We start from the raw sequence: 27,503 nt of genomic DNA on the forward strand, positions 1-27,503 counted from the left end.
TTCATCGAAGCTGCCTTCCACTTTCAGATTCTCCACCAGTTCCTCAGTACTGGTCAAACGCAAGCCTAGAACAGCCTCCCCCCAGTAGCTTTCTCCATCTTCTGAAATAAAAAAAAATGTCTCCAATACATTCCAAGAACTTGCTGGCTAATCTGTGCCCTGCTGTGTTATTTTCCCGGCAGACATCTGGGTAGCTGAAGTCCCCCATCACCACCAAGTCCTGGGCTTTGGATGAGTTCATTAGCTGTTTGAAAAAAGCCTCATCCATCTCTTCTTGCTGGTTTGGTGACTTGCAATAGCCCCCTGCCATGACATCACCCTTGTTTTCTACCTCTTTTATCCTTACCCAGAGACTTTCAACAAGTCTGTCTCCTATTTCCATCTCAACCTCGGTCCAAGTGTCTACATTTTTGATATATAAGGCAACACCTCCTGCCTTTTTTCCCTGCCTGTCCTTCCTGAGCAAGCTGTACCCTTCTATACCAATATTCAGTCATGTGTATTATCCCACCAAGTCTCTGTGATGCCAACTATATCATAGTTGTGTTTATTAACTAGCATTTCTGGTTCTTCCTGTTTATTCCCCATCTTCTCGCATTAGTATACAGACATCTCACTTACGGATTTGATTTCCCCCTAGGTTCTCTCTTGTCTCTCCCTCATCCCTGCTATAATAGCCCATGCTCTGGCCAGATTACAGCCCTTCTCCCAGATCTCCATGCTTTTGCCTTACCTGTGTGCTTTTGTCTCCTGCCCCATCAAACCTAGTTTAAAGCCCTCCTCCCTAGGTTAGCCAGTCTGTATCCAATAAAGTCTGTATCCAGTCTGGCAATGAAGCTGTTTGCATCAGCCCTGTCCTTTGGGGATGATTGTTTATATGCCTGCCTGCCTGTCTGTCTAACAGCCTCTGGAGCAATAGAGTAACTGACTGAAGAGCGAGGAAGTCGGGACCATTGCCTCAGCTGGCACGAATGGGTGAAGTTCCATTGAAGTCAATGGAACCCTGGGGACCGACTCCAGCTGAGAATCTGGTCCTACGGTTTCCTATGTGTAATTGTGTACCGAGCAAGTTCTCAGGGTTTCCTCAGATGAAAATCTGAGCGGAAAAGCTTCCTGACGCCCCAGTAAACTGCTGTGTGTGCTGCTTCCCGTTGTGCAGGGGGAACCGGGCTACGTTCTGGGAGGGGTGGAAGTGATTCCTGGCCGAAACGGACAACCAGGCTCTCCTGTGAGTAAACGCATGACGTCTGGTATAACCCACCTCCCTTCTGCGGTCGGTGTCTCCAAATGGTGTGTGGTCACCATAGATCACGCGACCGGGGCAGCCAGGCCTTTAGAATTATCTGTAGCCTAGTAGTGGCCGAAGGGTCTCTGTTAGGATCGGGGCCCCCTTGTGCTAGTCTCTGTGCATGCATATATAGCACAAGACAGACCCTACCCCAGGTAGCTTAGACAAAACAGGAAAAATAGGTGCACTGAGGGGAGAAAGGGATGCAACGTACGAGCTGACTAGGTCAGTGCTTTCCTTTTCCTGGGAGTCTCCTGTACAGGTGTTGGTGACTTGGGAGGCAGCGTTCTTTCCTTTGAGTCAGCACTAGAGGGCACTGTGCTGCTGGATGTGGGCCTGGCCACATGTGGTTGTTAAGGATCTCATAGGACTTTGTGTACGATTAGGATTGTTAACCCCCACATCCTGATGAAGTACAGTTTGGGTAACTGCTCTCTGGCTTCTTAAAGTCCCCCCCTTGTCATTTCAGTGAGATACAAAATCCTCCTTCACATCCTGGCCTGAGCTGCTGGCAGTGTTATTGTGTGCTATTAACCAGCTGCTGCCTTTCACCCCAGAGGTGGCAGCATTTCAGTGCTGGGTGCATGGATCTCAATGTGTATGTTCTAAATAATCTTGTTCCCTCTGTGTTTCCTGCTGTACCCTCATCATCTCTTTTCACTGCAGCCATCCTCTGTCCTCTTGAGAGCAGGGTTATGGATGTCTTTCCTTCAGTGTCTCTCCGTGCAGCTCAGTGATTGGCCAGAGAGGTCGCCACTGAGTGACACGGGCACTTACTCTAGGCCCATACGCTGCTCAGCTTTGCTAGGAGTGGGAGTAGAGGTCACTGGGGTAGAGCATTTGTGTCTCTCAAATGTTTGGCTTGAATCATTTCAGGGGCAGAAAGGGCAGCCGGGAGTTCCTGGAGCAGCAGGACCACCAGGGCCACAGGGACCTCCTGGGATGTCTGTGAAGGTCTGTGTGACTGTGAGCTGGCCATTCATCTGCATTGCTCTGCCATAGACACCTGGGGGCGTGTGCTGAATGCGGGGTAACTAGGGGGGTTATCCTTCTCAAGGCAGGGGGAATCCACATCCCCCAGCCTATCACACAGTGAGGGGTCAGGCCTCCTAGACATCTATAAATTAATCCTGTGCCATTGATGCCAATGGGGGCTTTACCGGTGACATCTGTGAGTGCAGGATCAGGCCCCTCTCTGTAATCTGACATCTCATCACAAGACATTGGGGTCCAACTGCAGTTTCAGAGGACCTAGTGGGCCAGTTTGAATGCAGCCTGGAACAGGAGTGAGTGAAAGTTGTTACCATCTGGGGGTGGTTCCGTTGTTCAGGTGAAATATTTAAGCCCAGCTTCCAGTGTGCACAGTGCCGTTGTCAATAGTTGCCTCCCTACTCAGCCACCTTCTAGGCAGTTTGAGCTGAGGACAATGGTGGGTGCAAATGTGGGAGACGGCTCCCCTCACACGCGTGGGGCAGAACGATCCCAGTGGGGGCAGACTGCAGCCCAGATTGCGTAGATCTTCGAGAGGAGGCTCCAGCGGAAAGTGAGAGAGGGAGGGGGCCCTGAGAAGGAAACGTGATCGCTCCTGTCTTGTTCTGAGGCTGTATCATTCTCTGTCCTCTGTTTCAGGGTGAGCCTGGAGATGCCGGCGGTAGAGTAAGTAGCTGAGATTTACTCCTAGTTTCATCCCCTCTGTGTGTGTGTGTGTGTGTGTGTGTCTGTCAGACCTGACTTGTCTCTCTCACTAGCAGGGGGTGGTCCGATAAAAGACATTACCTCACACACCTTGTCTCTCAAATATCTTGGGACCAACATGGCTTCAACCAAACTGCATGCAACATGTCTGTCTGACTGACAGCCCTGCATTTTATTTTTAAGCTGCCTAATGGATTGAATTTAGCTGGTGTTGGTCCTGCTTTGAGCAGGGGATTGGACTAGATGACCTCCTGAGATCTCTTCCAACCCTAATGTTCTATGATTCTATGAATACATGCCCCAGTGACGCTCAGCCTGGGGACGTATCCAAGAAGAGACATTTACTTTTTTTTGGTCTCCTCCCTCCCTCTCCCCTCCTCCCCCCACCCCCCCGCCAGCTCCCCGATCTGTCTGGTGATGCTGGTAGTGTTGCTATGGCTACCAGTCAGGAGTAGGTGTGCATGCGTGTGTGTGTGTATATATGGTGCAGGGAGGGAGCTGCCCAAGTACCATAGGCCTGCCACCATCACTGGCCACAATAACACAGTAAGTCAAGTATGATTCTCCCCTGTACTGCTGGTCTCCACTGCAGCTTGTGCCCTGTGGCAGACTGAAGGGGTCTCTGGGGTGCCATTGTATCCGAAAGGTTCTTTAATGCATGAGCATGAATCACTGGACACATGATTGATACTGAGGGCGGCTCCTGGAAACGTGCAGTGTTGTTCCAGGTGGTGAGAGTCTCTCATGCATTATACAGGGGCCTCGCGGGAAAAGCGGTGCCAAGGGTGACAAGGGAGATGCAGGAGAGACCGTGAGTACAGACTGGTGCTGAACTTTCACCAATAGTCGCTTTGGGCCAGACAGTGCCTGTCAGATGCAGGCCGTCGCTTAGGGTGGGTGGAGAGCAATACATCCTGGGACTCCTGGGAAATGTCGCGGAGGCGTAGTCGGCAGGATCTACACCCTGTTTACTGGTTAGCCATGGGTCATGCTCCCGGAATTTATTCACCAGATAACATAGATACTAAGAGAGTCCAAGGTGAGAAGGCTGGGAACGGGTGAAGCAAAAGGTTACGGTTTGTTATTTTCCATTTGTTTATTTCCGGTAAGGGAGCTAGAACAAAGGGAAAGGCAGGATGAGTAAACTGGAGACGTAACCCAGTCCCAACCTGGAGTTAGACAACCTCTGTGCTGACTGTGGCCTGGAAGCTGCAGTCAAAACAATGAGGGGATAAGAGTTGGGTTCATGGACTATGACAAGCATCCGGAAGAGTGCTGCAGTTAGAGCTGGCCAAGAGAGAGGCCCAAAAGCTGGAGGTAGCAGAGAAAGCCAAAGAGTGAGGTGCCTTTGGGTAGTGTCACACTCCCCTCTGTGGAGGGCAACAGCTTTCACTGGCTAAGATGCTGTATGAGCTAATTCCCAGCGCTTCGTGGGGCCTCATTTTTATCATTTGGCTTGGCACTAACCCTAAATACCTTGGGCATGACAGGCACTGTGTTGAAGCACATTCTGTTCCTCTTTTGCAGGGGAAAGCCGGTTTGCCTGGCCCTCTCGGGCTGGATGGTGCTCCTGGAATTCCCGGGCCAAGGGGAGAAAAGGTCATTACTCATGTAATATGTCTTTACTCTTCATCTGCCCAAAGGGGACAGAAATAGCCGAGTTGCCGTAATGGCAGGATGGACCAAGTGCGAGGAGGATGGAGAAGTGTCACCATGTCTCCCCCTGCTCCATGGACTTGCTGCAGCCAATATCATGGAATAGAATAGACATTGTCTGTCTAGCCAGCCTTCCCTGTTCCTCTGACTCATCTCCTATCTGTGCATCTGAAAGGTTTGGCCACTGTAGATGCCAGGACCTTCTCCTCTCCCACGGGATGCCCTCCTTTGGTGTCCCTGCCTCCTTTATCCCCATCCTCTTTCACAGTTCACTTGAAACCTCTACAGTCCTTTTCTTAACATGTCTCCCTTTCCAGGCAACTTAGGCTGACCTTAGAAATACAACCCTATAATGCTGAGGTTACATTAACAGACACTTCTCCAGACAAAATGGTCCTGCACTAAATTGCTGGCCACCAGTGGGAGTTCAGAGATGCTGCTGTAGATAGGACTGATTTCAGTTATAGTCTCGCCTTTTCTTTTCTTTTTCTTTTTTTCTCCTTTCTCCCTTCTCCCTCTGGAGTGTTACCTTCACTTAGGCTGTGCTTGCTTTTCAGGGGGAGGCAGGGATTGGCATTCCAGGCACACCTGGCTTTAAGGGAGCAGAAGGAGGAAAGGTATGTTTAGTCTTTGCAGCCAGGTTTGTACATGTGCAATAGGCAACCTCTGTCCCTCCCCTTTTCCTTCAGTGCTCTGGATGTAGTTATTAACAGACTGAACCGAAAAACTAAATCTGTCCTTGTAGTTCTATGGCCTGGGTTTTGCAGGAGGTCAGATTAGATGATCACAGGTTATGTCCATAATTGAAGATAGGGGTGTGATTCCCAGCTTGCCTAGATACACTCATGCTAGACCTCCCTGAGCAATATTTATCTGCTTTCACAGGAAAATTTCTATATTTCTCAGTCAGAAGACCTAAATATTTTGACTGAAACCGACATATTTCAAATTGGACATACTGCCACATTGCCTCATGGGAGTTATAGTTTACTGGCCTCATGTCTCCATTCTCCTCTATGGGCTGAGCTCCCCAGAGTGACTACATCTCCCATGAAGCACCATGGCCAGGGACTCCTATGATGTACTGCCTCCTTTCTCCAAAAGGGGAGATCGTGGTGCATCCTGGGAGATGAAGCCCTGTGTCCAAATTTCTGCCAAAAATTGAAATATGTATTTTTTTCCATTTTTGTCAAATTTTTCTGTGGAACCTCTTGCTTTTTTCCACCAGCTCTAGTGGGAAGGCTAGTGCAGACAAGGCGTCAGTGGCCACCAGCCTTTTTATCATGGCGTTTAGACCTTCTCTCATTAGGGTGGGAGGACTCAGTGATTAAAACACCAGTGGTAGTGGGAACCTTGGTACCCAGTGTGGCTACTGCAGTAGAACTAAACCAGCAATCACAAGGTGTTTGGCAGCAAAGCCCAGTGTAGATGCAGCTTCGTTTGTCAGACTTGGACTGGATGTTATTTTCTCAGAGGTAGGAGAGAATTTCATCTGGGTGTGAGCACCATGTGCCTGCGGTGTTCCAGCTTGGGGAGGAGTCAGTATGAGCCAATTAGCGTCTGACCTGCACTGGCATTAATGCCCAAACACTGGTCCTGATGAGCAGCTTGAGCCCATGGCCTATACTCTGGGGAGTTTCAGTGGGGCTGTAGAGAAGGAAGGCACCTAGGCCATAGAACAGAAGAGGAGCTATTCCACAGTGTCCACTGCAGCCTGTGCAGCATCTGGCCTCCCCCAATGCCAAGGGAAATGATTGGTGGCAGGTCCACCAGTTCTACCCCCAAATCCCTGCTCTGCCAGGCAGTGCCTGGAGTTTCTGTGCAGCTGGTCTTGTGGCACAAAAATCCTCCTTGGGCTTCCAGAATCCTGCCCTTTGCCCCTAAACAGCTGGTAGGAATTGCTCTTGCAGGACGCCTGTGTCTTCATTGTTTGAGGGCTCTGGATTTACCAAACCGTTGGAGGTGACAATCTAATAGGCGAGAGATGGGACGGGTGTTGCCGAAATCAGCCCTTTGTAAATAGCTGGACCACAATGGAGAGGTGTTGTTGAAACTCATGCACTGCTGCTGTAGTTGAAAAAGGAGAGAAACACAGAAGGGTGGTGATGATGAAGAAGAGAACAGGAGCCAGCAATGAGTCCTAGAGGCTGAGCTCTCTTCTCGCTTTGTTTTTCAGGGGGAAATGGGGCCACCCGGAGCACAAGGACAAAAGGTGGGTATTAAAAACATGCATCCAAGTTGAACCTGTGCTAGGGTGGTTGGAAAGGGGTGGTGGTCTTGTGATGGGGAAGATAGAGGGACATTCCTTGTGGCATTGAATGCAATGACATTACCCCAAATTCAAAGCCAGTGAAAGGAAATCCTTCTTCACACAAGGCATAATCAGACAGTGGAACTCCTTACCACAGGATGACATTGAGGCCAAGAATCCAGCAAAACTCAAAAAAAGATTGGATGGGTAGAAACCGGTGATCAATGGCTCAATGTCTAGTTGGCAGCCAGTATCAAGCAGAGTGCCCCAGGGGTCAGTCCTTGGGCCGGTTTTGTTCAACATCTTTATTAATGATCTGGATGATGGGATGAATTGCACCCTCAGCAAGTTCGCAGATGACACTAAGCCTTGAGGAGAGGTAGATATGCTGGAGGGTAGAGATAGGGTCCAGAGTGACCTAGACAAATTGGAGGGTTGGGCCAAAAGAAATCTGATGAGGTTCAACAAGGACAAGTGCAGAATCTTGCACTTAGGATGGAAGAATCCCATGCACCGCTACAGGCTGGGGACTGACTGGCTAAGTGGCAGTTCTGCAGAAAAGGACCTGGGGATTACAATGGATGAGAAGCTGGATATGAGTCAACAGTGTGCCCTTGTTGCCAAGAAGGCTAACGACATATTGGGCTGCATTAGTAGGAGCATTGCCAGCAGATCGAGGAACGTGATTATTCCCCTCTATTCGGCACTGGTGTGGCCACATCTGGAGTATTGCGTCCAGTTTTGGGCCCCACACTACAGAAAGGATGTGGACAAATTGGAGAGATTCCAGCAGAGGGCAACGAAAATGATCAGGGGGCTGGGGCACATGACTTATGAGGAGAGGCTGAGGGAACTGGGATTGTTTAGTCTGCGGAAGAGAAGAGTGTGGGGGGATTTGATTGCGGCCTTCAACTACCTGAAGGGGGGTTCCAAAGAGAATGGAGCTCAGCTGTTCTCAGTGGTGGCAGACGACAGAACAAGGAGTAATGGTCTCAAGTTGCAGTGGGGGAGGTCTACGTTGGATATTAGGAAACACTATTTCACTAGGAGGGTGGTGAAGCACGGGAATGGGTTACCAATACCTAGGGAGGTAGTGGAATCTCCATCCTTCAAGGTTTTTAAGGCCCGGCTTGACAAAGCCCTGGCTGGGATGATTTAATTGGGGTTGGTCCTGCTTTGAGCAGGGGGTTGGACTAGATGACCTCCTGAGGTCTCTTCCAACCCTAATCTTCTATGATTTTATGGTCATGAATACATTTAGGCTGGAAATTAGAAGGAGGTTTCTACCCATCAGAAAGAGTAAAGTTCTGGAACAGCCTCCCCACAGCAGTAGTGGAGGGCAAACAACCTAGGTAGTTTTAAGATGGAGCTTGATACATTTATGAATAGGACTATATGACGTGGCTTCCTGTGATAACAGGGGATTGGACTCAGTGACACAGAGATCCCTTCGAGTCCTGTATCTGGTGGTCTCTGCTCTGATCCAGCCTGGGAATCCCTAGGTTCCTGGTAGGGTTGCCAGACATCTGTTTTTTTCACTGGAACACCCAGTCGAAAAGGGACCCTGGCAGCTTCAGTTGGCACCGCTGACCGCTCTGTTAAAAGTGCAGTCAGCAGCGCAGCAGGGCTAAGGCAGGCTCCCTGCCTGCCCTAGCTCTGTGCAGCTTCCGGAAATGGCCCCCAGGTCCTTGCTGCCCCTATGCGCATGGGCGGTCAGGACGGCTCTGCGCACTACCCCCGCCCCAAGTGCCGGCTCCTCAGCTCCCATTGGCCAGGAATCATGACCAATGGGAGCTACGGGGGTGGTGTCTGTGGGTGTGAGGGCAGTGCGTGGAGCCTCCCGTCCCTGGTCACTCATGTGCCATGGGGCTGCAGGAACCTGGTGGCCGCTTCCTGGGAGCTGCGGTAAGCGCTGCCGGGACCCTGCACCCCGAACCCCCTCCCGGACTCCAACCCCCTGCCCCAGCCTGGAGTCCCCTGCCACACCCAAACTCCCTCCCTGTAGCCCGCACCCCCCCCCAACACTCTGCCCTTGCCCGGAGCCCCCACCTGCACCCCAAACCCCTGGCCTCACCCCGCCTCACCTCAGAGCCCACACGCCCAGCTGGAGCCTGCACCCCCTCTCACACTCTGAACCCCTCAACCCCAGCCTGGAGCCCCCTCCTGCACTCCAAACCTCTCATCCCCAGCCCCACCCCAGAGTCCACACCCCAACGTGCTACCCCAGCCCAGAGCCATTTCCCGAACCCCAAACCCCTCATCCCTGGCCCCACCTCAGAGTCCACACCCCCAGCCGGAGCCCACCCCCGCCCCAGACCCTAACCCCCTGACCCATCCCTGTGAAAGTGAGCAAGGGTGGAGGAGAGCGAGCAACGGAGGGAGGGGGGATGGAGCAAGTAGGGGCGGCTCCTCAGTGAAGGGGCGGGGCCTCGGGGCAGGGGGCGGGGCAGGGGTGTTCGGTTTTGTGCCATTAGAAAGTTGGCAGCCCTAGTTCCTGGTGGAGGCTGGGAAGGCAAAAAGTGTCAGTAAAGGCATATTAAACTGCATCGTACTGTTCAGCCACTAAGCAACCTACCTTTTTAAAGCTAACCTCAGCCATTGCTGGCAATGCATTAAAGGATCTTCTAGTGAACACATCTGGTGTGTATCTCTCTGAGAAGGGAGCCCTGCAGCCAGTCCATATTTGGTACCGAACCCTGACTTGCTGGTAAGCAGCCCTACCGGGTACAAAATGTACATGACAGAGGCCCCGCACAAACAGGCGGCAATGATTGTTGGGGAAGTGACTCGGGGAGAGTGGGGAGGATTTTGCTGCCCAGGGGTGAGGAAAACATCGATGTCTTAGCCTGTGACATTCACTGCTGGACAAGGATCAGGGAGTCAAAGACTATGATTTCTTGATGTAATAAAAAAACCCTGAGAGTGGCTTAGGTATGTGAAAGATAATCAAATCTCAGGGCATGAAGTGGTCACCTCCATGGGCTGGAAAGATCTCCAGGCCCCTACATGTAGCGCTGAATGAGTAGTTAAATGCATGATTGAGTGAGCCGTTGCCCACCCCCTGAAGCATGGGATGTCAGCCACTGCTGTAGGCAGGATACCGAACCTGACTGGCCAATGGTCGGGTCTGGCTAATTCAATCTTCTTATCACAGTTTCTCTTCCCTGCCTCTCCAGCATCAACTGGCTTATTGCTTGGAGAGGATTCTGCAGAGCAGCGGCTCTGGGAGACGGACATGTGACTCACTTCAGACCGTCTTGTCTAGCGAATGGAAAACTTGCTTTCTAAAGAACTGCCCCTCCAACACACAATATTGAGGGCCAAGCCCTGCTTGCCTGTGGAAAAGTGCATGTTTATAACAATGCATGGGAATTGTGTATTTGCACATTCAAACAGCCATCTCTAACTTGCCCTTTGCATGTGCAATCATGGTACTGTGTGCACAAATGTGGGCATGCACTTGTGTGGGCATTTTTGCATGTGCAATTGCACCTCTTTAAGAAAAGCAAAAAGTGTGACTGAGTGTTTTCTGTAAGGGGCCTTAGGCCTAGAACTACTGGTGTTTTTAATGAGCTCTTTCGGGGACTGACTACATGGGACAGTCAGGGAAATACATTTTGTTTTTGTTTTTGTTTAGGGTGAACCAGGATTGCCTGGAGAGGAAGGACTGACTGGCCCAAAGGTAGGGTTTGGGTGAACCAAAATCAAAGTTAAAAAAAAATGCAGTGAATTTAGAGCCCAAACTACCCCGATAAAATGGGACCCCAATCTCAGCTGATGTTACCATAATACACACAATATTGTGAGAATTAATTATTGTTTGTCTGGCTCTTTGAAATCCTCACCTGAAGGGCAATATATGAATGCAAAGTCTATTGATATTAAAACAAAGATATATTTGTTCTCTTGCTTTGCAAACTCCTGGAGGAGGAATATCCAAAGCTCTTTCTCCTGCAGAGTGCAGGGCTTGCTTGTTCGTTGGTTGATATTTCTTTGCAAATGGATCTTTGTCTTAACAAAAGCATCTTTCATTTTCCAGGGTAAAAAAGGCCAAGCAGGTGTCAAAGGGGAGAAGGTGAGAGGGGTCCTTAAACTGATAGAAATAAATGATGCTTGGACATAGGAGAGGAGAGAGAATAGGCCTGATTTGCTCTTGGTTACACTGGTATAGATCAAAGATAAATTTGGTGGAGTTACACTGGTCTAAAACCAGTGTGGTTGGCAGCAGAACTGAGCCCAATATCTGAGTTGTCTTAGCCTGTTGAATGTGCATTCAGTTTTCTTTTGAGGAATATTTCCCATGCATATTTGTTGTTTTACAAACCCCAAAGTCACATTCCTTCTGCATTTTCATTTAATTATTAAATCAAGGATCAAAATAAGATTGGGCATTTTTATTAGCATTTGCAGCTAGGATAAAAATAAGCTATCAATCCTCATGCTTCAGGATATTGGCTTATCACCAGCTGGGGACAGGAAGGTATCTCCCCTGAAGGTGACTTCCTCTGCAGTTTTGAGGCTCTGTCAGAGATTGGATGCTGAAGTAGATGGACCCATTGGTCTGTTTTGGCAACTCTTATGCACCTAATACCTCTATGTATTTTCTGTCGCTTGCAGGGGGAGCGTGGAGAAATGGGGCCGAAGGGACTTCAAGGAATTGCTGTAAGCCAATCAAGTTGCTTGACAAGCTGCTGTCAGAATGACCCTGCATGTAACAAATGGAACCAACCCAAACCCTTTCTTGATGAGACCATCGCAGAGCCAGCTCCTTCCCAATGTTGCAATGCCTTTGGAGCCACTTGCCACAGCTCTTGCAAACATTGTAGTCTCTGTTTGGCATCTCCTGTTGCTACAGATGCTCTGCTTGGCTCTCATTTACATGAATGCCCCTTTATGCCACTCTGGGTAAAAGGGCATTAAAGTGGGCCTTTTACCTGCCAGAATACTGTGAAAGAAACCTGGTATTAATGAGAATCAGGCTCTTCGTTAACGTGAGTCTGCAATGGCTGCATTCAGGTTGAAGACTAGCCCCATCCCCTTTTAGCCTCCTGGAATGGCAGGGAGGTGGTGACATTTGGGTGTCTCAGAGTTTGATTTAGGTTTCCTACGGACTGGCAGATCTCTCTCTTGCCCCCAAAAGCCCGCAGAGTGGGTGCTTGTATGGGTGCCTTCTGGTCTTGTATTCAACCTTCTGACCGTTAAAAATTGGGTGGGAAATCTCATGAGAACAGAATTTCTAGTGAGATTTGTACATGCGGGTGGATCTGGCTGGAGGTCCCCAAAGAAGACTACTGCATGGTGTGGGGCCTGCTTGTGTTGAAAAGCCTGGTAGTGGGACATAGAGCACATCACTTCTAGGTCGCCCTATTTAAATAGGGCCCAGGTTCAGGATAAATGTTCCCATCTGATGGCTGATGGGTAGCCTGTGTGCCGGGATCTGGTGATCTCATTCCACTCCCTAATGGGCGAGTTTTCATGGGATTAAAATCATCATCATGTTTAGCCCCCTTTTTGGGAGCAGTCTTGGCAGAGAAGCCAATGGCTAAATGTCCCATGAAGACACGACTTGACACTGCTGTTGTCCCTGCTGTACAATGTGGTCCCTTTGGGACCCCGGAATTAAATGACTGAAATTTTTTTAACCTGTTGGAAATGTTCCTTTGATGTTTTACAGGGTCTTCCAGGAATGGTGGGGCAGAAAGGAGACCAAGTAAGTAATATGGGGGCAGTGGGGGTCATTTAGATCGAGGAGCCAGGGCAAAGAACAGGAGTCAGGACTTCTGACAATCAGATAACAGCCTTAAAATAGTGACTGTGTTTAGCTGCCTTTACAAGTTTCCTCTCTTCTGATACAGTGTGTTCCAAGAAGAGCCCGGGGAATAACTGATGTTTCAGTTCGCTGGCAGCTCCAACATTTTTGTTAAAAAAAAATTCATTTTGGGCCAAACCGAATCGGAAAACTGCAAAAAAAATTTCGGCAAATAGAAAAAAAATCCATTTTGAGTCGAACAAAAATGTCTGGCATTTTAAAAGAACTACATTCACAAAATGAGTAGCGGTGGGGTCTCCTTTAGTCCTGTAGTTAGGGGTGCTCACCTGGGATATAGGAAACCCTTGTTCAATTCCCCCCTTCTGATTCAATTCCCCCCTCTGCCTATTGTGGGGAAGAAACTTGTACTTGGGTCTCCCACCTCTCAGGCGACCGGGCCATTGGCTATTCTGCTGCAGAGCTCTCTCAACCTGTTCCACTTAGTGTAAACAGTAACTGGAGCAGGGACTTGAACTTGGTCTCCCACATCCCAGGTGAATGCCCAACCCCCAGCCGATAGTGTACATCTCTCACTCTCTTTCCCTGTGCCAGTGACCATTCTTATTCATCATAGTCATTCATAATTACAGTGTCTGCTCATTGGGCCAATGAAAGACATACAGCATCATTAGGGCCCTACCAAATTCACGGCCATGAAAAACGCGTCACAGACCAAGAAATCTGGTCTTTAATATACTTTTACCCTATACTATACAGATTTCACAGGGCAGACCAGCTCTGAAGGCAGCGCAAAAGTAAGGGTGGCAATACCACTGCCCCCCTACAATAACCTAGTGACCCCCCCCACAACCTCCTTTTGGGTCAGGACCCCTACAGTTACAACACCATGAAATTTCAGATTTAAATAGATGAAATCATGAAATTTACGATTTAAAAAATCCTATGACCGTGGAATTGACCAAAATGGACTGTGAATTTGGTAGGGCCCCAAGCATCATCCTATTGTTTTACTTCTGTCCTTCTGTGCCTGAGCTGGGGGCTGGGTTAAGAAATGATGCTTTAGGCTTTTTTAAGCATAAAAACTTTTAATTTTCTAACTATTAACTTTATGTATTTAATCTTTCCTTACAGGGAAGTCAGGGCTTTCCAGGTGCTCCGGCCATGGGGGTAACTATGAGTGGACAGTAGTTCTGGTAACCCCCCTGCGCAATAGATACTGCATCACTCAGTGTACAATCCAGACATGGCTTGTGTCGCTTAGCGCACAGCTTTCCGGCGGGCAGCGTGAACAGCTAAAGAACTAGGGAAGTCTTACTGAACTGTCTGTTCACGCTCACTGTTAAAGTCACCTGGATCCACGGGGTGCACTGACTTCTGAAAACCAGGCTCCTTGGTGGTGGAATTATGAAAGCCAGTTCCACATGAGTGATTACTGCTATTTCTTCTGTAATATGCTATTTCCTGGAAGGCCCTGATCAAGACTGGGGCCGCATTGAGACTGGTGCTAGAAAGACAATCCTGGCCCCAGAGATTTTGTAGTCTAATCCTGTCCATTTAATCTGATCTCCTGTTATGAGAGTTAGCACAGGGCTGATTTTGGCACTACGAGGGCACTTACATTTATTCTGAGAGATACTGAGGCCTGCTGGAACCATCGAGGCTCAGCCCTGGTGTAATTAAAGTCCTTGGGCTGTTCTGGGTAAATCTTGACCAGTTAACTGGCCCCGCTGCCCTGAAGGTGAATTACCTCTGGATCCCACACTTGGGCTTACAGAGGCCCTGATTCAAAGCCCATTGAAATAAATGGGAGTCTTTCAATGGGCTTTGGACCAGGCCTATAGTCCTTTCTGGTGTTGGATACAGTATAGGAGTCGGCTTTTGCCACTCAAACACGGGGTACAAGGTCCTATAGGGTAATGGGGTAATGGAGGTAGACTGAGCTTATTTTGCTTTGAAACTTGAGTTGTGTCCCCCCCACATTGTCCCCCCTCCACCTCCATAAAACCCCAGTGTAACATGATCTGAATATGGCAGAGAGAACTGGGCTTATTTAGTCTGCAGAAGAGAAGAGTGAGGGGGGATTTGATAGCAGCCGTCAGCTACCTGAAGGGGGGTTCCAAAGAGGATGGAGCTTGGCTGTTTTCAATGGTGGCAGATGACAGAACAAGGAGTAGTGGTCTCAAGTTGCAGTGGGGGAGGTCTAGGTTGGATATTAGGAAACACTATTTCACTAGGAGGGTGGTGAAGCACTGGAATGGGTTCCCTAGGGAGACGGTGGAATCTCCATCCTTCAAGGTTTTTAAGGCCCGGCTTGACAAAGCCCTGGCTGGGATGATTTAGTTGGGGTTGGTCCTGCTTTAAGCAGGGGTTTGGACTAGATGACCTCCTGAGGTCTCTTCCAACCCTGATCTTCTATGATTCTATGATTCTAATATCCATCTATGGCAAGGAAATCCATCCCTCTAAATAAAGAGGACACTTATGTGGCTTCCTTTTCTCCTAGGTTGTTGGACCTCCAGGCAAGAAGGGTGCCAGAGTAAGTTAACTAAGCAGCACAATGTTAAACTTGCATGAGACCTTTGCCTAAGAAGACTAGGGCTGAGTACCATGTTACTCACTGAGATTCCTGGGCTATATGGAGACCTGGTCTCATGAAATGACAAAGCTCAAGTGAACCGAGATTGGAACATAAGAACTCTCATACTGGGTCAGACCAGTGGTCCATTTAGCCAGTATCCTTTCTCTGACAGTGTCCAAGGCCAGATGCTTCAGAGGGACTGAACAGAACAGGGCAATTATTGAGTGATCCATCCCCTAGTGTCTAGTCCCAGCTTCTGGCAGTCAGAGGCTAAGGGACAACCAGAGCATGGTGTTATGACCCTGACCATCTTGGCTAATAGCCATTGATGGACCTATCCTCCATGAACTTATCTAATTCTTTTTTTAACCCAGTTATAGTTTTGGCCTTCACACCGTCCCCTGGCAATGAGTTCCACAGGGTGATTGTGTGTTGTGTGAAGAAGTACTTCCTTATGTTAGTTTTAAAGCAACTGCCGATTAATTTCATTAGGTGACCCCTTGGTTGTGTGTTGTGTGACAGAGTAAATAACACTTCCTTATTCACTTTCCCCACACCCTTATCATTTTTATAGACCTCTAGCATATCCCCCCGTAGTCTCTTTTCTAAGTGAAACAGTCCCAGTCCTTTTGGTCTCTCCTCATATGGAAGCTGTATTCAAGGTGTGGATGTAACGACACATGATCAACGATGATTCTACCCCATTAATCTTTCTCTTGTTTATATGCAAGCCAATTGAAACCCTCACGTAACATCTAGCCCAGGGGTAGGCAACCTATGGTACGCGTGCCAAAGACGGCACGCGAGCTGATTGTCAGTGGCACTCACACTGCCTGGGTCTTGGCCACTGGTCCGGGGGGCTCTGCATTTTAATTTAATTTCAAATGAAGCTTCTTAAACATTTTAAAAACCTTATTTACTTTACATACAACAATAGTTTAGTTATATATTAAAGACCTATAGAACAAGACCTTCTAAAAACGTTGAAATGTATCACTGGCACGAGAAACCTTAAATTAGAGTGACTAAATGAAGACTCGGCACACCACTTCTGAAAGGTTGCTGACCCCTGGTCTAGCCACATGGCAGATGTAAATTTGCTTCCAGCCATTCTGTTTCCAGTGTCAGCTTGTGGAAAAGGCTTAGATCTTGGGGTACTGGTTAAGGAGGTTAGTAAGGCACAGATCCAGTGCCCAAGACAGAATCTGGACTCTGTCTAGAGTGGAGAGGTGTTGACCTTGCTAGAGTGAACTCAGTTTCCAAAATCCAAGGACTTCTTCGAGGTGGAAGAGACCACCTGCTGCATTAGCCATGATGGCAGGATTGATTTAATTTCCCTTCCCCCCCCCCCCCGTACCCTTATGGATGTGTTGGGTCTGGAATGTTCTAACTCTGGAACTTCCCTTAGCACAGTGGTCCCCAAACTGTGGGGTGTGCCCCCGCCTCGTTCGGGGGGGGGGCATGGCGGGGCCCCAGCCAGCCCCCATGGGGGCAGGGCGGAAGCACCACCCAGCCCTGTTCTGCCTCCAGCTCTGCTCTGGCCCTGCCCCCAGCCATGGCTCCTGGCCCTGCCCCCAGCCCTGCCCCAGGCTGGGGCTCTGCTCCCGGCCCCAGACCTGTCCCCAGCTGCAGCCCCAGCCTCAGTCCCCTTACCTCTGTCAGCATCCCCCGCCCCCCACCCCAGAGCCCCGGATCCCGGGTGGGGCTTCACTCCCAGTCCCAGACGTGCCCCCAGACAGGGCTCTGCTTCCGGCCCCAGCCTCAGCCCCTGGCCGCGGCTCCATTCCTGGCCCCAGCCCCAGACCTGCCCCCAGCTGTGGCCCCAGTCTCAGCCCCCTTACGCCTGTCAGCATCCTCCCTCCTCTCTCCCCCTGGAGCTGTGGCCCCACTCCCAGTCCCGGCTCCTGGGTGGAGTGCAACCCTGAAAAGTCTGTGGACCACTGCCTCAGCAGCTCATTGCCAGACTTAGAACTACAGAACTTAGGCTCCATTTTCCCTCCTGCAGCCCTCCTGGCTAGTACTCATATCTCCCTCAACTACTCTTCCTAACACCCCCCGCCCCTTTACAACATGACAAACTTCTGCTTTGCTTTTCTTCAGGCTTGAGCGTGCCCAGTGCATTTATCCCCATTGTTCTCCAACCGTTTCCATTCTATGGGGCACGCCTATAAGAGATGGATCCTCTCATGAGACCCACCTCCCATTATGGGACTTAGCAATACTCTCTTGGTTGCTGTCTGGGTCTCAAAACGTTTCATTCCATTCTGTGGCGCGCTGGCAGAGGGGTCTGCAGAGTCCTTAGCCTTCTCCTTGCCTCATACGTCCTATTCTTCTGACCTTTTATCATTTTTGTTGGTAAAATACCAGTCTCTTTTGAAGCTTCTTAGCAGACAACTCCCGGGCCAGATTCTCATTGCATTTACACCAGCGTGAATTAGGAGTTGCTCCAATGGAGTTAAACCGGTGTAAGTGAGAGCAAAGTCCGGCTAACCCCGTTAATTCCTTCCACTGTTACACAGTTTTCCACAGCTAAGGACTCCATGAAATCCACTAGGGACTTAACTAGAGATATTGATTTTACATAGTAGGCCCCCAGATACTATGGTGACAGGCAGCAGGACAAAATCCGAAGATAAATGGGTAGATTTCTCAAAGAAATTAGTCTTCAGAGTGGACTGAAAACTGGATTCCTGCAGCCACACAGGAAGGGCAAGCCCTGGCTAGGACATGTGACTAACTGTGTGACTTCTTCACACTTAGGGCGATATTGGACCCGTCGGCCCCCCAGGACCACAGGGAAACAAAGGAAAACAAGGAGTTAAAGGAGAGAAGGTAAAGGCTGTGCTTGTGGCACTGGAAAGTTTCCGTTTCTTTGTTGGTTCAAGTTGTACATTGTGGGTCTCCACGAAGAAGGCCACAATGTGGATTGAGCTTCTTATTAAGCCAGACTGGTGTGCACGGTCCATGCATGGTAGCCCCCGATGTTTGCAGTGGCCCACTGAGGCCCAAGGCTTTGAGACAGATATGTTGTAAGGCAGGAGGGTGACAATGAGGCCCCGAGGCCCAGCAATACATGTTTCCTCTCGCTTCCTGCCTCTCTGCGCTGGAAATGCACCAGGTGGGAGATGCCTCCTTTCCGTCTGGCCCTAAACGCAGAGGCTTGTCTGTTGAGTTGGAAGCTGTCTGGGGGTAGGACAATGTCCCCCTTTGTGTCTTATGCAGCACAAAGCACACTGTGTGCAGTCAGCCCCTGGTAATTACAGTATGAACTGGAAGTAGGTCAGTATCTCTGAACCCCGTGTGGATGGGCTCAAGAGGGCGGGAAGAGAAATGGCTGAAGCAATGGCCACGCTGCATGACTTGTTACTGAAGCAGGGTGACACCAGGAGCAGGGGCAGGCAACCTCCAGCTGGTGCTCAGGGAGGGGAATTCTCAGGGGCTGTAGTAGGTTGAGAGCAGAAGGGTGATGCTAATGCAGAGTCGGACGGGCAGCTGGCGTGACGATGGTGAAACAAGAGTGAGGCACTCGCTCCGTTCACTGATCAGAATTCTAGCAGCAGCGTGTGACTTGTTCAATGTGGATACTAGCCCAAAAGAGCTAAGGGCCTTTCCATGAGAACTGCCTCCTCCTGAAAACCTCCATGCTGGCTGCCGAGACCCGGTCTGGATTCCTGCATGTTGCTGAATGCTGCTGATGCCCAGTGGGAGAGACAGTCTCATCTCAGTCTTCCTAGGGATGCAGGAAAAGGGAGGAGGGCAAAATAATCACTACGTTTTATTGCAAGCAGCACGGTGAATTTGATGAATTTGTGTTCATTGATCTCCCCTCAGGGAAGTCCAGGTTTTGGCATTCCAGGGCAATCGGGATTGAAGGGGGACATGGGCGAAAGGGTGAGTGGGGGCCATGTGATGAATGGGAACGGAGAGGGGAAAGGACGGAAAACAAGAGATGCTGAGCTCAATTCTGCTCCATTACCTCTGGGCAGCTGCACTGAAATCAATGTGACGTCAGCGGGGACTGAGAGCGAAATCTGGCCTCACCCCGTATGGCCTGTCACTAGCAAATTAATCCAGTAGCTTCTGATACAAAAAAGATGTACCTTAAACGGTCTACAGAGCCCGCAGGGCAGCTCACCCCAGGGTGTGGGACTGCAGAGCAAAGGTGATGGGGTTGTAGCCAGCGTGAACTCCCCCTGTAGTGCAGATCCAGGGTCCCTTGGGGCACCACCTGAATATTACTTGATCAGGTCCCTGCCATTGCAGGTACCTCGGGCATGCTGCACCCCAGTCCCTCCTGTTCTCTGCCTATTTAGTGTCCCGAGGGCTGTGGCACTGTTGGGCTGGGTGTGGGGATGGCTGAGTGGTGGCCTGTCATATACAGGAGGTCAGATGACACGATCTGGTCAGATCCCTTCTGGCCTTAAACTCTAGGACTCTGGCTATTATGAAACACAGCAACGTGGACAATCAAAGCCCTTGCTATTAAAAACACGTGCTTTCTCCCCCCTCTCCACATGACAGCATATTAGTCCAGCTGCTAAGAGAGCGCAAGCAAAGAGCAGGTAGCTGCCCAGAGTGGCGCCTTGAAGAGGTGCAAAAGGCAGCTTAGAACAGCTTCTAACAGTTCAGCCAAGGGAAGATGCCACTTTGGCTCACCAGGCAGAACTGCTGCTTAGAGACCCTAAGTGTCCTACTTGGTGTTGGCCGCTGCAATTCAAAGACATACGCACGCATTGTGTCCCAAGCTGCAGAGCAGCCATTTTAGAGCCTGGCCACCAACTGGCAGGCCTGGGCACACTTAGGCTAAGGTTTTGAATTGTGACTGTCATTTCAGAGAGCTCAAATTGCGACACTTTCCGGGGGCCTTAATTTCAGAGAGCGGGTGCTTAGCGCTTTCCAACACACCCTTTAATGTGTCTCGGGGTGGGTACCCAAAATCACTAGCCAGGTCTAAAAAAGTGGGCCACCGTGCCTGCATGCCCAGGGTGTCTTGGGAATTACTTGCGTGAGTTGTATCTGCTGCTGAGAGTGTTTTGCTAGGGTTATGAGATCAGAACTCAGTGACGTCTTCGGGTATTGTTCTTGCCAACTGACTTACAGTCTCATTTCTCCGCAGGGGAATGTAGGTTTATCTGGCAAACCTGGCCCAAAGGTGAGTGAGCACAGACCGCAGAGCATGTGCAACGCAAAATCACAACTGTTGCTTGTATCGCCCAAAGGGACTTCGGTCAGTTGGGTTTTGCAACAGAAAAAGCGATGCCGCTAAAGTGGGATTAGAGTGGACGTTCATGGGGCGGGGAAGCTGTAATGACTAAAGAGGCTTCAAGGCAACTTGTGGCTCTGCTGGAATCTCCATTCAGCAGAGCTGGGGCCTTGCACGCTGCAAGACGACAGGCTAAAACTGCCTCTTTGTACTCTCCCCTTGCTTAACCCTAACTCCCCAGTAGGAAGGTATCCAGGCCATTTCTGGGTGTGCAGAAACCTAGAGAGACCACGATCCCAATGTAACCCACTTTCCACCCCTTCTGGAGACATAGAGGGACAGGTTGAAATATCTTCTAAAGGTAGCTTCAAAAATACCTCTCAGTGTCTCTTTGCCCAGTGCCAGACCGGTGGACAAGGGCATGGAAAACAGCCTAGATGCAGATTCACAAAGATACTCAGGCAGCTGGCCTCCCCCACCAAAGTGCCTCTGTCAATCTGGGTCCTCGGGCAGAAGATCTGCTTAACGATGATATTTCTCTCACGGTGTTCCCTAGACTTTGTTGAAGGGGAATTTTGTTTTGGGAGACTGGTCCTTCACCAAACATAGCACATAGTGTGGGCTGCTTTGGGATGGGTGCACTTGGGGGCTAGGGGAAGGGTGCACCTACGTGATTGGGAGATGTAGGCCAGAGTGGAAGTGCAAAGGTGAGGCCAAGAGGTTTTAACTCAATGTGGTGGAGAAGTGGGGGGGGAGAGGAGAAGGGTGTTTGGGTGAGGAAGGATGTTGTTAGTGCTGTGGAGAGTTGTTACGGCTGCTCAGTCTTGGAGCTCCGATGTTAGCTGCACTGGCTGGGAATGCAGCGTACTGATTCAGCAGTGTTACTCGATCTTACTCATAAAGAACGGCCACAGGCTCGGTTCGGTGGTGAAGGCGCTGGGCCAGCATGGTACTAGCACCCCGGCTCCGTGGTTACAGGTACATTCAAACATGTATGCCCGTGACAATGGGACCAGCTCAATCAGGACACCAGGGTCCTATCACCTTGGCTAGCACAAAGATGCTCCTTTTCTGACTTCTCTTTTTATACAGGTTTCAGAGTAACAGCCGTGTTAGTTTGTATTCGCAAAAAGAAAAGGAGGACTTGTGGCACCTTAGAGACTAACCAATTTATTTGAGCATAAGCTTTTGTGAGCTACAGCTCACTTCAATTGGTTAGTCTCTAAGGTGCCACAAGTCCTCCTTTTCTTTTTATACAGTGATACAAACAAGTTATGTATTACTCTCCAGATGTTGTTAGCTAGCACCTTTATCCTTGTACCTGCTAGTTAGAAAAAAATATCCTCATCCATTATCCTGTCATTCCCTCCTTATCTTATGAGGGGTCGATGTGTTCTTGTACTATCCCTTAAGAATGTGTTTACATAGTTACTTGAGAGATCTGTGTGGTTTTGTACCGTCCTTTCCAGACAGGAATGCACTAACGTCGTTAGCTGACACCTGGTGCATTGCTATTGTGCTGAAGCCCGGCTTACTCCGGATCACAGCCTTTGGTTCATACTGTTACTTTTGCATAGGGCTCCAGCATGGCCTACAAAGGGGACATGGGGGGCAATGATACGAATGAATATAGAATGCCTCTTTTACAAACCCTACGCAGGTGAGATGTTTAGATGCCAAACAGCGTGAGCTGGGCCTGTTTCGCATCCCTAAACACAGCTGCCATGCAGAGAGAAAGAGACACCCACATCACACAGCAGCCTAGACCACCAGGGGTACAAAATGCAGTAGAAGAAAACAACAGTTGTGTTCACTGTTTATTTCCAGGGGGAAATGGGTCCAAGGGGACAGAAGGGTGAACCAGGAATACCTGGGAAACAAGGAGAGACCGGACTAAGAGGTAAAGATGTAAGTAGAAACTAATGGCCCAGTAAGACCGATCATGTTGGTACAATTTGCTGAACTGCACCATTTTCTTAAACACAAAAGGAAAAAGAAGCTTCCAAATTAAAAATGGCTCCTTGCCACCATCTGACGAGGGGGGAGTGGATTATGTGGAAGGAACTGGTGGGTGTCAGTTTTGTTTTGGGCATGGGAAACGGGAACTTTTAATAATTAGGTGAAATGGCTCAGTCTGTGACCCGTTACACTACGTGAAATTCAGGTACAATCCTGGACTAATAAGCAACTCAAGCAACATACAGCTCTGCTCTGTCCCAGCTGGTGAGAAGATGCACCCTTCAGCAATGTGGCTGTGCCCTGGGCATTCTAGGGTACATATCTGGGCAGAGCTCTGCCGGTCAGAGTGCACTGTCTCTTTAACTTCAGCTAAAGTGGGACAAATGTGTTGCACCATGGCCTTTGTGTTGCAACATCTTGACATCGCATCATCACATCATGACGACATATCATCAACTCGTGACAACTTTACGCTGCACCATGCCATCTTGGTGTGATGATGATGCACCAGCTCTCAAGGACATTTTAGGGCATGCTAGTATATTTTGCAGGACGTGAGATTGCTCCGTTAGAACTGGGACAGGCAGCCAGGCCAAGGTTCCCTCTAATTTTTTCCATCCATGTGCGGAATAAATTTTGTAATGTGCATCGAGGATGTGGATGTGCGCCACCAGTAGAAACAAAAAACCTAGATATAATATATATTTTTTAAAAAGTCACCATAGGGATAATTACTCCAGCCAGGACAGGTTAGGCATTTTAGAACTCACGACTCAAAGAATTAAGCTTAAGTGTAAGAGAAATAAAAATTATTAAATGCACAGACCTGTCAAAAAACTAAAATAACAGCACTTCGAAAGAATAAAATTACAGAGAATATATGTGCATTGCAGGAAGTACCAAGAAGTAACAACAACAATAATACAATAATGTGTTGGGAGGTGAGTGTGAAAGATACAGAGACAGTGTGTGTGTGTGTGTGTGTGTGAGAGAGAGAGACAGAGACTGTGTGTGTGACACACAGACTCTCTGTGTGTGTGTGTGTGACACACAGGCTCTCTGTGTGTGTGTCACGGCGACAGCATGTGTGCTGGCTGCTGGGGAAGTTTCTGAGAGACGCTGTGCACTGTCTCTTTAAGGCACTCACTGGAAGCTCTCCTGAGCCCTGTCTCCCCTCCCCCGCTCTGCGGAGATGGGGTACATGGGCAGTGGGGAGCGGGAGAGAGAGAGAGAGAGAGAGTGTGTGTGTGTGTGAGAGAGAGAGAGAGACAGACAGACAGAGACAGAGATTGTGTGAGCTGGCTGCTGGGGAAGTCTCAGACACCATGGCTGTCTCTTTAAGAAAGGCACTCAGTCACCCGGAAGGCTGGTTCAGATCTCAGACTGCAGCAGCTCTCTCCTGCTCTCGAGTTCTGAGCCAGGCTGGCCCCTCTTCCCTGCTCTGTGGAGCTGGGGTACAGGGGACACCCTGACATCAACACCCCCTCTCGCCCCCCTGCTTTGCACAGCCAGCAGGAGGGTCGCCAGGAGCAGCTGCAGGAGCAACATGGCTGCAAAGCAGCGAGGGGAGGGGCACCTGAACGCATGCTGCCGGATGTGCGCGGCTCTGCTAATCAAGTGCATGGCACTTGAATCTCTCCTGGGCGGCCGCCCAACCGCGCAGCTTAGAGGGAACACAGGCAGCCACCCAAGAGAGTTTCATTACAGGCCTCAGATAAGACTCTTTACTAATGACAGCCAATGGCCACGCTCCTTTAGTTCAACGAGTTTGCACATCCAAGAGTCTTTCCATCATTGGAGTTACTATCACAATGTCCTGTGGCAGAATAGAGCCCAAGTGTCCCTTGTATGTACTGATCCATGAAGGAAAGGATTAAAGGGAAGAGCCCTGATCCTCATTTCCGGTTACACTAGAGTAATGTCACTGACTTCAGAGGAGTTACTCCTGGTTTACACTGGCAACAGTAAGATCAGAGCCAAGCCAGGCACTTTAATTCAATTGGGAAATTCAGAATAACAAAACTGGTCACGAACTGAACTTTAACCTGACACTTCGTGTTATGTTCTAGGAACAACCAGGGCAGAAAGGGAACCTGGGGACCGAGGTAGCATAATGGGAATTCTGTGCTTTCCCATAGCCATGGAGATGATTGAGCTCTCTCTGCTGTAGTCTGTAGTAGAATGCGGAACCTCCTGATAAATATTAATGTGAAGCTGTTCCGATGCGACTCCCACGTCGTCCGAAAGGACCCTCTTCTTTTCCCATTTTGGGGGCTTCGATTCAGATGAGAGGTGTGGAGGTCAGGTTTGCATTTGGTTCAGCCTGGCTCAACCAACCCAAGTTATTGAAAGTCCCCCAAACGGTCTCCAACTCTGGGTAGGTTTTCCTTCTGGGTTTGATTTCACCTGCCAGAGTTAGAGACTGCAACCGACCTATCAAACGGGACTTCAGAACCTTTTTCCTTCTGGGAAGGTTCTTCAAGTTCTGGGGGGTGGGACTGACCCCGGAGGCGGTCACCCGCTTGTTAAGGCTGTGGAGGTGGAAAGCAGGAGACTTTCCCAAAATCCCATTGGGGACTGGTGGAGAATTGTCAACCTCCCCCCACCTCTACTAGCATTATTGCAACTCTGACATCTCCCTGCAACATCTGACCCTATTTACTCCAGCTCCAGGCACCCTCTGAAATGTCACCCCCATTTACTGCACCTCTGACAACCCCCCCCCCCATCTTTATCATTGCAGTCTCGTCTCGTGGCTGCTGGGGAAAGAGACTGGCCTCATTCAAAGCCACTGGCCACACAAGTGGGCTTGACTCTCTCTCCATTTGAACTAGCATCTGCAGGCATAAGTGCTGGGGAAGCCTGACACACCCATTTACCTGAGGCTGCTAAGCAGGCTTTAAAAAAAATTGTCCTTCTTTCCTTTAGGGAGAAGCAGGCGCCCCAGGAGAGCCAGGAGAGAGAGGAATCTGGGTAATGATTCATTCCAGGGTGCAGAATGGGATCTTTCAGTGCTTCAGTGGCATCCTTCAGGCACTATGTTTCCATGTTCAAGCAGTTATAGAAGGGAATTAGTGAGGGAAAAAGAGATCTGTGCAATGAGTTTGGTGGTTCCCAGCCCAGGGCTTTCTCCTAGGGCTTTCAATCCAGCACATGTCAGCAGCATTGGAATTCACATGCACAAAGAGTCCCCTCCCAAATTAAAACCACAGAGAGTTCAGGCGGGTGCCTAGGGTGAAGTCTTCTGCACTTCCTGTGCTGCTGGTCAGGTTCTGGAACGCCCATTGGGCTGTGTGTGCGAAGATCATTCTCTTGTTTCACTCATGATTCTTTGAATCATTTTGCAGGGACCTTTCGGGCTTCCGGGACATCGTGGAGAACAGGGGATCAAAGGCGAGATGGGAAAACCAGGACAGGATGTAAGTCAGTCATCGAAGGCGTGGTGGAAGGAGCGGGAGCTTGGGAGACAATACTGTAGCTGGCAAAAGAGAGGCCCGTAACTCTGCTGCTTCAAAGGCTGCAAGCTCCCTCCCTCTGTGTGATGTAGCATGGCAGGCCCGGCATTGAAGGGCTGTTCCCCAGCAGGAAGGGATGGAACCAGTTTGAATAACTGGTCTGACTGGGTGGACACACAAGACATAAGGAGGATTCTGCCATGGGCACCCCTGGTGTGCACACCGCTCGAGTGTGTGAAATCTCCTCTGCCCACCTCTGAGGAAGAGTCACTTGTGTTTTCAGCCTGTTCGATGCTGAGGCTTAGTTTGCATTGAGCTGGCCTGAGGCGGGGGGGGGAAGCTGCTTTGACTTTGTCCCACCCAAGGCCAGTTCTCACGTTGCCTCTCTCTCCTCCTCCCAGGGAGTCGCCGGAGAGAAGGGAGACAAGGGTGAAGCTGTAGGTTTGCACGTTCTCCTTTTTAACCTTGCATGAGAGAGGGTCCAGCTCGGGGTCTGACATGCTGACTTTCACCACTTGCCTTTTTGGGGGATGGGGGGTGTTGTGTCTCTGCAGGGGAACCCTGGGCCGCCCGGGTCACCTGGAAGCATTGTGAGTAATACTCCTTTTCCGGAGGTGCTCATTGGTGGGAGGGAAGGGGAACTGGGGCGGAGGGGGTACGCTGTCCTGGCAACGGGTGTGGGGGGGCTCCTATTCCTTGGCAGGCAGCTGTGCTGTGAGTCTGCAACGGCACTGAGGTTACTCATGGGTAGTGGCCTGTACCTAGTGCCTGCCACAAGAGGCCAGAGTCGCCGTAGTGGAGACCACAGTCCCGCTGTTGCAGTGAATACGTCACAGCAATTCATTCAGCACATGTGTGCGTGCATGTGTGCGTATAACAACAGTCCTTCCGGACCTGATTCAGGAAAACATATGAGTACATGCTTAATGCCATACCTATTCCAGAAAGCACATGGCTAACTTTAAGTACATGCTTTAGCTCCACTGAAGTCAATGAGATTTAAACACATGCTTGACTTCAATGGTTTAAGCATGTACTTAAAGTTAATCAGGTGCTTAACTAAATCAGCACCTGTGGGGATATGCCATGGAGGCTCTTGGCTATCTCACAAGGCCTTTGGTTGCCCCAGCCTTATCATCCTTGCCGTTCTCCCATTCGCTTACTGCTCATGCCCCTCTTAGGCCTGGTCTACACTGGGGGCGGAGGAGGGGAGGATCGAGCTAAGTTACACAACTTCAGCGACGTGAATAACGTAGTTGAAGTCGACGTACTTAGACCTACTCACCGCGGTGTCTTCACTGCGGTGAGTTGACAGCTGATACTCCCCCGTAGACTCCACCTGCGCCTCTCGCCCTGGTGGAGTACCGGAGTTGACGGGAGAGCGCTCAGGGGGGTCAATTTATCGCATATAGACTAGACGCGATAAATCGATCCCTGCTGGATCGATCGCTGCCCGCCGATCTGGCGGGTAGTATAGACATACCGGGGCAGGCAGCGATCGATCCAGCGGGAGTCGATTTCTTGCATCTAGTCTAGACGCGATAAATCGACCCCCCGAGCGCTCTCCCGTTGACTCCGGTACTCCACCGGAGCGAGAGGCGCAGCTGGAGTTGACGGGGGAGCGTCAGCCGTTGACTCACTGCAGTGA

General features: G+C 49.9%; 1 protein-coding gene across 1 annotated transcript in view; it reads left to right on the plus strand.

The window, feature by feature from the left end:
• The first annotated feature begins 1,187 nt into the window (after positions 1-1,187).
• Positions 1,188-27,503, plus strand: part of LOC119565290 (collagen alpha-1(XXV) chain-like) — a 40,140-nt gene continuing 13,824 nt past the window's right edge. Inside the window, exons 1-21 of the mRNA XM_043547335.1 lie at positions 1,188-1,228; positions 2,165-2,242; positions 2,918-2,944; positions 3,741-3,794; positions 4,511-4,582; positions 5,197-5,256; positions 6,816-6,851; positions 10,528-10,572; positions 10,930-10,965; positions 11,508-11,552; positions 12,565-12,600; positions 13,792-13,827; positions 15,164-15,196; positions 17,999-18,070; positions 19,070-19,129; positions 20,355-20,390; positions 22,269-22,349; positions 25,329-25,373; positions 25,748-25,819; positions 26,257-26,292; positions 26,410-26,445. Coding sequence (XP_043403270.1) covers positions 2,231-2,242; positions 2,918-2,944; positions 3,741-3,794; positions 4,511-4,582; positions 5,197-5,256; positions 6,816-6,851; positions 10,528-10,572; positions 10,930-10,965; positions 11,508-11,552; positions 12,565-12,600; positions 13,792-13,827; positions 15,164-15,196; positions 17,999-18,070; positions 19,070-19,129; positions 20,355-20,390; positions 22,269-22,349; positions 25,329-25,373; positions 25,748-25,819; positions 26,257-26,292; positions 26,410-26,445 — 930 coding nt within the window. The 5' untranslated portion in view covers positions 1,188-1,228; positions 2,165-2,230. The remainder of the gene's footprint in view (positions 1,229-2,164; positions 2,243-2,917; positions 2,945-3,740; positions 3,795-4,510; positions 4,583-5,196; positions 5,257-6,815; positions 6,852-10,527; positions 10,573-10,929; positions 10,966-11,507; positions 11,553-12,564; positions 12,601-13,791; positions 13,828-15,163; positions 15,197-17,998; positions 18,071-19,069; positions 19,130-20,354; positions 20,391-22,268; positions 22,350-25,328; positions 25,374-25,747; positions 25,820-26,256; positions 26,293-26,409; positions 26,446-27,503) is intronic.

This window comes from Chelonia mydas, chromosome 1, assembly GCF_015237465.2.
Source record: "Chelonia mydas isolate rCheMyd1 chromosome 1, rCheMyd1.pri.v2, whole genome shotgun sequence".
Lineage (NCBI taxonomy): Eukaryota > Metazoa > Chordata > Testudines > Cheloniidae > Chelonia > Chelonia mydas.